The 13,017-nt window shown below is 33.7% G+C and overlaps 1 protein-coding gene across 5 annotated transcripts in view; it reads right to left on the reverse strand.

Annotated features, from left to right (window-relative positions):
- TTC21B (tetratricopeptide repeat domain 21B) overlaps positions 1 to 13,017 on the reverse strand; it is an 81,417-nt gene that overhangs the window by 26,290 nt on the left and 42,110 nt on the right. For all 5 annotated transcript variants that reach the window (XM_038001985.2, XM_007965224.3, XM_073019777.1 and 2 more), the window contains exons 19-22: positions 9,855 to 9,961; positions 3,854 to 4,042; positions 1,867 to 1,977; positions 780 to 861 (exon numbers count right to left, since the gene is read on the reverse strand). In XM_038001985.2, coding sequence (XP_037857913.1) covers positions 780 to 861; positions 1,867 to 1,977; positions 3,854 to 4,042; positions 9,855 to 9,961 — 489 coding nt within the window. The remainder of the gene's footprint in view (positions 1 to 779; positions 862 to 1,866; positions 1,978 to 3,853; positions 4,043 to 9,854; positions 9,962 to 13,017) is intronic.

Genomic DNA, 13,017 nt, shown 5'->3' on the forward strand with positions numbered 1-13,017 from the left:
AAGGGATGAAATACGCTCTGGTCTCCGGCAGTGCCCTCAGGCTTGCTAGGATTAGGAAATTCCAGCCTGGCGAATTCTAGTCAGACTAGTTGTCTGCTCTCGAACGCTGTTTCCTGTTAAGATGTTTATCAACGACAATGCGTGCCCAGCAGGGCATGGAACCTCATCAGTAATTCTAATTTCACCCTGGACTTCTTATCTTGCTCTGCCTCTCTGCCCTTGTGATCTTTTATTACCCTTTGAAGCATGTGATCTTTGTGACTTACTCCCTGTTCATATCCCTCTCCCCTTTTGAAATCCCTAATAAAAACTTGCTGGTTTTGCGACTCAGTGAGCATCATGGAACCTACCAACAGGTGATGTCACCCCCGGAGGCCCAGTTGTAAAATTTCTCTCTTTTATACTCTTTCTCTTTATTTCTCAGACCAGCTGACACGTAGGGAAAATAGAAAAGAAAGTACGTTGAAATATTGGGGGCTGGCTCTCCCGATAGTTTTTAGGAGACAAGAGAAAATGGGAAAAAATCGTTAGAATCAATGAATTCATTCTTGGAATACAGTAGGATTGCCAGGTTTGTGCTCATAATTTAAAGTGAGACCAGTCAACAGTGTTGCATTTTCCTTATGGCCATTTCAGCTATTCAAGCCCATGTGTGGAACAAGTAGACAGTCTGATTCAACTAGGGATGGAGTTTGCCCGAGGGCAAAAACACTAAACAGAAGAAAAAGGAGTAAGGGAGGGGTGACTGAACTCAAAAAATACTATCAGTGGGTATTTACCTGGCTTACGTTCTAAAAGCTGCTGTAAATGAAACACTGCTTGTTCATAGTCTTGTTTTCTGAACATGAGATCAGCCATCATCTATAAAGATAAAAGTTGGTTCTAAAAATATTGCCATGTATTTTACACAACATATTCTTCCAATCAAGATTTAACACTAGAAAAATATAGATAATAAACATGAGGAGGGGGTAGCATTTTATAAAAAGGAGGAATTTAAGGTTCAAGCCCACCTTGAGCAGAATAACTTGGAGATCAGTGTAACAGAAGATAATCAAGGATGTGAAACAGATTGCCCTGCTTGCAAAATTGTATTTTTAGCAAAAAATATGTTCCTAGCAGTTGTTTTAAAAACAGAAATTTGAAAGGAATTGCACACTGTATGTGCTATTGTAGAAAAGATAACTCACTGAAACTGACTAAAATAACAATAAGAAGATTCAAAAACAAAACAAAATTTAAATCATAACTATTTTGAAAAATTAAAAATGAGCAAGACCTACTGAGATTTTTCTTATTATGTGCTTTAAAATGCAGATTTCATATATTTCTTTTTAACCACAATAACTTTAAATAAACCTCACAAAATGTCATCCACGTAGCTGTCTGCACAGCTAACAAATATTTTAGTCCACATAAAAATAAGAAAAAAAACCAACCAAAATTCTATTCAAAATAGAACATCTTAGACTGATATATGAAGTTGTTTTTTTCCCCTGTAACTCCAAAAATTCCACCCAAACTCTTAAATGTGTCCACCATTCCTAAGTACTTAAAAGTTAGTTCTTAGCAAATTAGTGTTACCACATGAACTCCACCTAACCAAGCATCCCCTTAGGCATAAATAAAAAAGTAACTAGACCCAAAAGGGCATGTAAAAACCTGACCTAGGTTTATCTTTCTTATAAATAAAATCCTAATGATTCTGGGTCTTTATTGGTAAAATGTAGTAATGTAAGAAAAATGTTATTTCTTCCAAAAGCCAACGTGAGCCATGTCTCATCATCTAGTAGTAGTTCCATGGGGTAAAATTTAAAACTTATAAAACACAACTGCTTTTATTGTACCGAAGTTCCTTGGACTGACCATGGTAGCAGCTTCATTATCCTGGTCACTCTGAAGCAGTAAAGCACACTGCCGCAGGCAGGAATCAGGGTCATCTTGTGCCAGGTATAATCGTGCCAGTTCCAACATAATCTGTAGAGCAAAAGGCTAGATTCATCAGACACTGTATAGAATGAAAAGTGAATGAGGAAAATATGTGGACACAGATTAAACTTTAGTTGACCGAAAGTCATTGCAATAAAAATGCCAAGTATAATAGACAAAAAAAAAAAAACATAAAAAACTGTATGTATGCCATCTCTATTTTCTCTTACACTAGAGAAAAAAACAAAGCAAACAAACAAACAAACAAAAAACAGAGAAATAGGTAGTAACTCACTTCAAAAGTAGAGCGACATAATGCATTGTGAAAAGAACACTGGTCTTAAAACCAGGAGATTGGATTCTAGTCCCAGCTCCTCCATGACAGGGCTAAGTCAGGTCTCTTCTGCCTCTCTTAATCTGCTTTCTCATTTGTAAAATAAAAAGCCTCAAGCAAATAATCTCTAAGGTATGCCTCAGATTTAAAAGTAGGATTCCAACTCCTTTAGCCACCACTGAAAAAGGTATCTGTTTGATTATGCCTTGCTAAAGGTTGTTTTTGCCCTTTATCTAAAAAAATTATATTAATAAAAATGTTCAAACTAGTCATTAAATTCTAGAGGATAGTTGTCTTTTGTACATGATCACTTACTTAAGTGTTTAGCCATTAATTATTTTCAAAAATTAATAATCTCTCCAGATCTTCTCAGATCTTGACAGAGAAAAAACATTTTAGTTTTTACATAACCAGTCATATATGTAAGTGTACTACACCAAAATTATCTTTACATTTATTCTCCCACTGTGCCATATGAGGTCATAGATTCAGCCTAGCCATTTTTGCATCCTTAGTACTAAACACCAGTTGAAATAGAGTGTACAACAGCTGTTTAGTAAAAGGAACTGAATTATCTAAATCCATGTATTTGTGATTGAGAAATTATTTAAATTATTTTAAAATTATTTTTTGATAAATTAAATTGATAAAATAAACTAATTTGAAAATTATTTAAGCTATTTTGATAATTAAAAACATAAATATTAAAACAATTTGCAGGTTGCTTTATTTTACTTGTTCCATTACAGTTTTTAAACTGTAATGTTCTTTTTTTTTTTTTTTTTTTTGAGACAGGGTATTGCTTTGTTACCTAGGCTGCAGTACAATGGCATCATCATGATTAACTGCAGCCTTGACCTTCTGGGCTCAGGTGATCCTCCTGCCTCAGCACCCTGAGGAGCTGGGACTACAGGTACATGCTACCATGTCTGGCTAATTTTTGTACTTTTTAGTAGATGGGGGTTTTGCCATGCTGCCTAGGCTGGTCTTGAACTCCTGGACTCAAGTGATCTGCCTGTCTTGGCCTCTCAAAGTGCTAGGATTATAGGCATGAGCCTCTGCATCCGGCCTTAAACTCTAATATTCTTAATGTAAGGCATCATGTAAGATATTGAAAGTTTTCGAGGAAGAATATTAATCTTTTAATTTGTATTTTTGTTATATTTCTTTGTAAATCTTCTTTTTTTCTATTTTATTTTATTTTTTGAGATAGAGTCTCGCTCTGTTGCCCAGGCTGGAGTGCAGTGGCGCGATCTTGGGTCACTGCAACCTCCACCTCCCAGGTTCAAGTGATTCTTCTGTCTCAGCCTCCCAAGTAGCTGGGATTACAGGAGGTGCCCCCCCACCACGCTGGCTAATTTTTGTATTTTCAGTACAGACAAGGTTTCCCCATGTTGGTCAGGCTGGTCTCAAACTCCTAACCTCAGATGATCCACACGCCTCGGACTCCCAAAGTGCTAGGATTACAGGCAAGAGCCACTGCATCCTGCCTACATCTTCTCTTAAAACAAGCTGGTAAAAGTTTTACATCTGAGGAAATTAGAAGACATCTGGAATAAAAGGTTCTTAAAATTTTATAAAGGTACTGACCTTATTATCTGTTTCACAGTGAACCAGAGCCTCTCTATAAAACTTAATTGCTTTTTCATAGTCTCGCTGAGCAACAGAATGTTTTGCAATCTCTGCACAAATTTCAGCTGCTAAATGTTTCTGTGCAGGAACTGCATCTGGCTGTTCCATCTGAACACGTTTTAGTACCCGAGCTTGTAATTCTCGAGCCTAGAAAAAATCAGGATAAAAGGAATAAAAAAAATAAAGAAAGGAAATTAAATTCTCTATAACTCACACACAGCATAATTTTACAGATTTATTTAAACATTATGAACCCTTGATCTAACAAATCCTGATCCAAAGAAAATGTATTCCTGAGATCTCAAGCATGTTCTTGTTTGCAAATGAGCCAGCATGCATGTATCTTTCCAACAAAACACTTAACGGAATTACTGAGTCTTTTCCCACTGTTACAAGCATGTGTATAGGAAGTTCACTAAGGAGGAAATACAACCTTGAAACAAATACAAAGAGGTGGGGCCTTCCTCAGGGTAAGAATGTAGAGTAGATTGTTAAATTGGAAGAATATCAGCCTTTCCACCCATCCATCTGGTTTCTGGAACATTGAGATGTTCCTTCGATGGTAAGAACTCCCATGTTTTAGGTCTTCAAAAATAAAATTCACGTTTCAGCTATACATAATGATTCACTAATGAATGCATTCATTTAACAAATAGTAAATGCCTACCACATGCAATATATTATGCTACACACAGGGCACCCTTCTTGGGAGTCTTGTCAAAATGTTAGCAAACAATTGCTTTGAAACAGGTTTTCTTTTTTTTTATCCTCTCAAGCCAGAGGTTTAGAGAGTCATAACAGCATTCTTTTGCAAATGAAATGAAAATATAAGTGTATATAGCATGTGGTTAACATTAAAACTGTTTCATGAAATTTTTATTTTGGTTATATTAATATGTGTTTAAGTATGTCAGTATATGTACCTTTGTGTGCTTTGGATTATACATATACATACATGTTCATGTTTTTACATAGCTATACACATATACACACACTCATGCATGTGCTCCTAGTAAAAAACCTGAAAACAATTGGTTTCGATAGGACGATCTCTGTCTTGCAGGAAGGCATCCTTGCATCCCTGAATTCTTGTACCTCTACATATCAAGATGTCCTCCTCTGACATCACTTAGCCAATAGGAAAGTAGAAAACAGGGTAAGACCCCGGGGCCCATTCCTAGCACCTCAGGGGTAAGGGTATCATCCCAAGGACACAAGTTTCCAGGTAGCAACCTCCAAGAATTTTGTTAGAGATGTCCCATCACTTATGGCCCTCTACTGTTTTACATCTGGACTCTGAATTGCAAGTGTAAGAAAGAAAGTAAAAATTAAAGAGAAAGTGGAACAAATATTGGTGACAGAGGCCCCTGGCAAACTGCCCCCAGAGGACAGTTGTCCCTTTTCCAACAAGATAAGCGGAAAATGCTGTTGCCATGGAGTACATAATAGAAAACCTAACTCAGTCTTGGAAGTCAGGTAAGAATTAAAAGAATGGCTAGTAGTTACACCCTGGTGAGTTGGGGAAAAAGAGATGGCATGAAGAGATGGAACGGTTCATAGGCATTAGGAATCACATGTGAAGGAAAGAGAATAAGGGATACACTGTTTGATAAAATAATTAGAAGAAAAAATGGCTGGAAAGATACACAGAATATACAACAGGTAAGCCTGTTAAATAATCTACATTTTATCCTAGAGGCCATGGGAAGCTACCACGCCATGTTTATAAGCATGGGCATGACAGGATCAGGTTGCCTTTGGGAACCATCACCCTGGTGGCACTGTGAAGAACTGACTAGAGGGAAACGAGACTGGAAGAGGATGGGATCAATCAGGAGGATACTTCAGGACTGTAAGCAAGAAATAATGATGGAGTCAGCTAAAAGATGACAGAGAGGGCTACAGAAATGCAGAGTTATTGAAAAAGTCTGAAATGTTTAGGAAGCAAAATTCCAAAGACTTGAGATTTCCCTAAATTTACCATTTCTGTCACTGCCAAAAATGTTTAGCAACTTTGCAAAAACACTATGACAGAACCCCTAAGTTACATCATGTGAAAAATTAAGCTCAATAAATGGTCGCTGAATAAATGAACAGAAAATATCAAAAACTTTGACTCCACTTACAGGTTTCTGTTTGAATTGCATCTTCAGATTTGTCTCTTTGTCATTCAGAATATACAGCATTGTCATCATTGGGAAGAATGTTATAGTTCCTCAAACCTTATCAAAGATGAATAATCCCTGGGCTCTAACATATAAACTCAACAGTTTGGGGTGCTGGTATTGCCTAGCCATGGCATGTTGTTTTTTGATGTTGCTTCATATGTCTGCTTTTATAACACAGGGCCTCATACGACTATGGTGACTGGGACTAATGATATTCATAAAGGAGTGAACTAAGCTAAATTTATTTCTAAAATGTTTTAAAAGTCTACATTTACCAAAGATTACACTTTCCTTCTAGCTTCTGATAGCTAACCTATTGCTGGGTACAATTCTCTATCATGTGATTCAGAAAATAAGAGCTAAAATGTACCAACCATTAAGGATAAGACATTAATATTGTTTAAGATTACATACTTTAATGATATCATAAACTTACATGGATATCACAGAATCTAATAATCCAAGCTCAATTCATTCACAGCTAGGACAAAAAAATTTTGGGACTTTCTACTGAAACTTGGGTAAGCACCCACACTCATGCACACACACGTGCACACACACATATACACGCCCCTGTCGGTTAAATCTCAAAACCAAAACACTATAAATTATTTGCAGAATGCAGAACTCTTCTGGGTACACGGGAATCAAGTCGAAAGGTGACTAGTACAGTATTCTGGAAAGCACAAAGGGTTACGACTGAGGCATCTGCATTCCACTTCAAACTCTTCTGGTAACCAGCTGTATAATCTTGGACAAATACTCTCTGTGGGAAAATGAGCACAGTAATACATAAACCGCTTGCTTACCTCAGAGACCTGTTGCTTCCAACATATCACAGGAGCTCACAGACACAGGATAAATAGAATGAGATAAAAATGGTCTTTTTTAAAAAAATCAAGTATGAAGAAGGCAAGTGATGATTTCACAACTAGACAACTGCTAAACAAACCAATATTATGGATCCTGTCTGGGGAACGGTAAAGTGCCTCCAGGGAACTTGGGAAGTAAGATTATCTCTCTCAGAAGTAAGCTGCAAAATCAACACACAATAGATAGAGCAGATAGGCAAAATCGCTTAAATGAGATGGAGAACCTAGAAGATTTACTTAAAAATCTTCCAGTATCTGATACTGAAATAAAATATATCACGTTGTGTTCCCTATAAAACAAGTTTCAAACAACTAATTTAAAATGCCTGACAACAATAATGGAAAAGGCAAAAGTAGAATAACAGAATTTGAATAAGAAGAAATGTGTGTTGTAATGTAGCTAACACTGAAAAATAATAAAAGGAGGTATAAATAACACAATAATAGAGGGGAAAGTGGAATAAGAATAATTTAACTCATAAAAGTCAAGAAAATTCAGAAAAAAATAAATTATAAGATGGCAAATCCAAATCCAAATATAATTCATAATTATATTAAATGTTAAAAAATTATAATAGATTAAGATTGTCAAGAAAAAAATTATATGCTGACAGATCTTCAATAAAAGGACACGGAAAATTGAAAGTAAAAGAATGCAGGAGATATACCACGCTAAAAGGAAGCTGGACTTAGCCATATAAACACAAAACAAAGGAGATTTTAAAGCAAGAAGCATTACTAGAAATGAAGAAGGCCATTTTATTATTTTAAAGAACTTAATTCATCATATTGTAATTCTAAATCTGGATCATTCAATAATGTATCTTCTAAATAAATGAAGCAAAAATACATACAACTAAATGGAAAAAGAGAAATCCACAATCACACTGAAAGACTTTAACATCCCTCTCATACAAACAGACCAAAACCAAGCAAACAAATAACAACCAAACCCTAAGAACAGGGAAGATGTAGAGAAATCAATCAACAAATTTGACCTAATTGACATATGGTTGAACTAAGTATTTATTAGATTGGTGCAAAAATAATTATGGTTACAGCAATGCTAGAAACACATTATTTCAAGTTCACAAGGAACCTTTACCAAAATTGATTATAACGTGAGATGTAAAGCAAGCTTCAACAAATTGCAAAGGATTGAATCATTCAAAGCATGCCTTGGCACAGCAGAAGTGTACTAGAAATCAGTATCAAAAAGATAACAAGCAAATCAGAACTCCATAAAAATTGAATGCTACACTTTTAAATAACCCACTGGTCAAAGAACCAGTCAAAGTGAAAATGAGGAAATGTTTTATAATAATAATAATAAATATAATAATAATAATAAAATAATAATAAACTTGTGGAATGCTGATAAACCAGTGTTGAGGGAGAAATTTATTGCTTCAAATGAATAAGAAAAGAACAAAAGCTTGATATCCATTACCTAACATACTATTTCAAGAGGCTAAAAACTAAAATAAAATAAAAATTAGTAAACCAAACCCAAAGAGTGTAGAAGAAATTATGAGGTTGAAAGAAAACATTTCATGAAGCCAGAAAAGGCAAACATTGACCCTTCGAAAATATTAATAAGATAATGAACCCCTAGCATAATTGATTATCAAAGAAGAAAAATAAAATTACTAATATCAGGTTTGTAAAAGGGGATCTTTTTCACTGCATTTGTAGACATTCAAAAGAAAAGATACAATAAATAAGTTTATGTTAATACATTTAACGATAAACTGACTACTTAAAAAAATCCAAATTGATATAAGAAGCAATTTGAAAATGATCAGTCTGAAGTCTATTAAAACCTTTCCTTCAAAGAGTTGGGTCTCAAGGTCTGGAACACTGAATTGTTCCAAACATCAAAGAATTAGCAGCCAGGTGCGGTGGCTCACACCTGTAATCCTAGCACTTTGGAAGGCCAAGGCAGGTGGATCACCTGAGGTCAGGAGTTTGAGACCAGCCCAACCAACATGGTGAAACCCCGTCTCTGCTAAAAATACGAAAACTACAAAAATTAGCTGGGCATGGTGGTGAGTGTCTATAATCCCAGCAACTCGGGAGGCTGAGGCAATAGAATTGCTTCAACCTGGGAGGCAGAGGTTGCAGTGAGCTGAGATCACGCCATTATACTCCAGCCTGGGCAACAAGAGTGAAACTGTCTCAAAAACAAAACAAAACAAAAAAAGAAAAAAGAAAAAAAGAATTAGCATCAATTTGTTGAACACACAGATGTAGAAATCCTGAACAAAGTATTGTAAAACATCTTTACATTCCAGCAAACCTTTTAAAAAATTGTATCAAAGTAACATTTATTTCAGTGATATAAGTGTGGTTTAACATTTGAAAATAAATCAATTTAATATACCACATTTGAAAAGAAAAACGGGAGGAAAGACATATGATCATCTTGACAGATGCAGAGAGTATATTTGATAATAATTTAAGTGACTTATAAAGAAGTTGTTAGCAAACCAGAAACTGAATCATCACAAAAAAAACATCAATCACTTGGGAACATACCTAAGGAAATCTGTGTAAAACCTCTATGTTGAGAACCACAAAATATTAAGAGAAAAAAGAACATCTAAATAAATGGAAGAAGAAAGCACTAAGTTCAAATCCTGATTATGACACTAGTCATATGACTTCATACAAGTTATTCAACCAAGTCTCCTCAGCTATAAAACAGGATTTAAAAATTCCAATCTTTCCTAATTGTTATAATAGTAGTAATAATATATTTAAAATGTATAATCCATAAGCATTCAATAAGTATTTCGATTTTGACATATTTTCTGCAGCTGTTTGGCCAAAAGAGATTGCTTTCCTCTTATACATGGCATATTTCCTTCTGCATCCATCTCCTACCTCATGACCACACTCACAGACAAATGTGTTTACCTGTTGTAATGCAATGATCGCATCACCAGGTCTTTCCATTTTACTATAAACTTTTGCTAGAAGAACTTGACAACGTCCATCCTCCATGAGAGCTGACAGTTCATTTACTATGAAAGAATGGAATGTAATGGAAAAAATTATTCATCTTAAATAAATACTCATATTTTTCCAGAATTTTAAAAACTGGGCTCTAGAAAAAATGATTTTGAAAAATACTGAATACAGTTAAAATTTTCTCAGTTACCTGAAGAATGGTCAAATTCAAAAAAAAAAAAAGAAAGAAAAGAAAAGATTTAAGATAAAAACTGGCTGGATGAAAAGTTAAAGAACTGGTTAACAACTAGAGGCTTTTCTTAGACATATATTAAGAGATAATAATTTAACACCACAATAATTTCCAGTTTTACCCTTAAGTGTATAAAAATTTGTTTACAGAAGTCATTAAAAGAAGATACGGTAGTTTCTTTATGCAGTTAAGAAGATAATTGCTCTTTTAAAAATCAAAGATACTTGATAAGCAATAAAGTACAGTTATTAAGAGCACTGACTTTGATGTTGAACAGTCTGGTTTCAAATCTAGGCTTTACCACTTACTAGCCCTTTAATTTTGAGCATGGTACTTAACCATTCTGTAATTCCCTCTCATCTGTAAAATAGGAAAAATGATAGCACTTACCTCACAGGGTGGATGTAAGATTTTAAAAGCTAATAAGTTACTAAATAAGTTAAAATATGCCAAGTAATGAAAACAAACTCTGGTACATGGTAAGTGCTTTTTAAATATTTGGTTAATGCCAAATACTTTATAAAAAATTTTATAAAAAATAGGGTTATATAAAAAAATAACCCTAGATAATTAATAATAATGTTTCCTCCACCATCTGTCAAGTGCACAGTTCATGACACACCATGCCATTATGCCAACTAGGTAGTTTTGAACGTATCAATAAAACTGAGTTTCAGATTGCTAAATTTAAAATGGGTATGATTATATCTGCCTCAAAGATGAATATGAGTCCTGAGGAGATAATGTATGAAATGTATATGAAGGCATCTGCGTATGTCATGGGCATGCTCAGCAAATATTAAATGAAAGAATTTATGTTACATGAATATAATATACCCACTGTAACTAAAACAGATGATACTTGAATCTCTCTCCCCGTACAAACTTTTCGAAATGTATATCCACATTTAGGCCTTTCAAGTGTTTCAAAAGAAGATCTGATAAATCCATGCATATATTTTTATGGAACTAATAATACTTCATACAATAAATACGTTTATAATTAGAAGAATTTAAGCACCAATGTCATCAAAGTTAAACTAAAAGATCATTTTGAAAATATCAGAAAACTTACAATCGGCTTCTCTCATCATGTGTTCAAATGTATTTTAAGGCTCCACTAAACATGTTGTTGGCAAAAGAAAAGGAACATACACAATGGAATAAAATAAAGATTCCTATCATCAGAGTAATGTATATGAAGGAGTTTATTATAAAATAAAGGAGGCAGTTCCATACATGGCATGAAAATAAAATTGGCTATACACTTTGGAAACTATATACTAAAACTTGTATATGGAATAAAGTACATGGATTAAAGTTCTCAATATAAAAATTAAAACAATATAAATGACAAAAATATATGGAAGTACTTTCATAATGTTAGGATTAGGGAAGAACGACAAGAAATTTTAGAGAATGACAAGAAATTCAGAAACAAAAAAAAGACATGAAAAGCAGATATATGATCATTAAATATTCTACTTGATCAAAGATACAATAAACAAATCTGATAAAGAAAAGACAGCCTGGGAGGAAGTATCTACAACATGAATATTAGGTAAAAGATTAAAGACAAAGAATATAATTAAAAATTCCTAGAAGAAAATAAGATATATAAACAAACTACCTAACCTTATCACTCATCAAAGAAATGCAAATTAAAATAAGTTTATTTTTCATGACTAATACGACATAATGTCAGGAAGTTTTTAGCCTTAAGAAAGAACAATGGGGCCAGATTCAATTCTAGAAAGTACAGAGAGGTATATGTATATAAAGAAGGATTTTATCTCAGTACTGCTTCCAACTATTCCCCAAGCTAAATGTGTATTCCAGTATGAGACTCATCAAGTCAATTATGATATTAACATACAGTGGAATACTCTACATATGCTAAAAAATAAAGAAGAACTATATTTCTAACAAGGAAAGGAGTTATTAAAGGAAAAATGCATACTGCAGAATTATAGGTACACTATAATCTATTTAGAAAGACAAAAGTGGTAGGTGTAATAATTGTGTATATATGAGACAGGTAAAGATGGGGGCAGGGAGACTGATTATCATGATATACAAGTTGTTAAATATGGTTTCCTCTGGAGAGTGGGAGAGCACACAACTTTTACTCACTTCTGTAATCTTTAAATTCTCGCAATGGGTAATCACTAGATTTTATTGAAAAATAAAGATCTTTAAAAAGCAAATTTTCACAAACTTGAAAGAAGGTAACTTGATAGTATCCAAACAAATTTTAAATGTACAAAATCTTCAACTCAGCACCCTACTCTAAAAAATACATGCAAATGTACACTAAGGAATGATACAATGATATTTGTTGTAACACAGATTATAATATCAAAATAATGGAAAACAAACTAAACATCCAATAATTTCAAGAAAATTAAGTAATTTATTGGCATTATGGAACATTATGATGCCTGTAGATAGAATAATATGAATAAAAATTCCTAGAAGAAAATAAGACACATAAACAAAATAATACCTAACTTTATCACTCATCAAAGAAATGCAAATTAAATGCATGATGTACTGACATCAAACTAACTGGGACATGTATGTGGAAAAAATTGCAGAAAAGCAAGAATAACAGTTTTGCGCAGGAAAATCACATTACATTTATATATACACAAACATATACAGAATATTAAATTACAAGCTACTAGGGAGGTAATTTGAGAACAAGGCAAATGGAATTCATAGGAGAAACAGATGACTTATGCATTATATTCTTTTATAGAGCTGAATTTTAAAAAAGAAACATGCTACTTTTGTAAAAAGTAAAGATTACAAAAATGTTAATGTGCTTAAATATGAGGTAGTTGTAATTTAAAGATAACTTACTTTATATTATTT

The sequence above is a fragment of the Chlorocebus sabaeus genome, chromosome 10, assembly GCF_047675955.1.
Source record: "Chlorocebus sabaeus isolate Y175 chromosome 10, mChlSab1.0.hap1, whole genome shotgun sequence".
Lineage (NCBI taxonomy): Eukaryota > Metazoa > Chordata > Mammalia > Primates > Cercopithecidae > Chlorocebus > Chlorocebus sabaeus.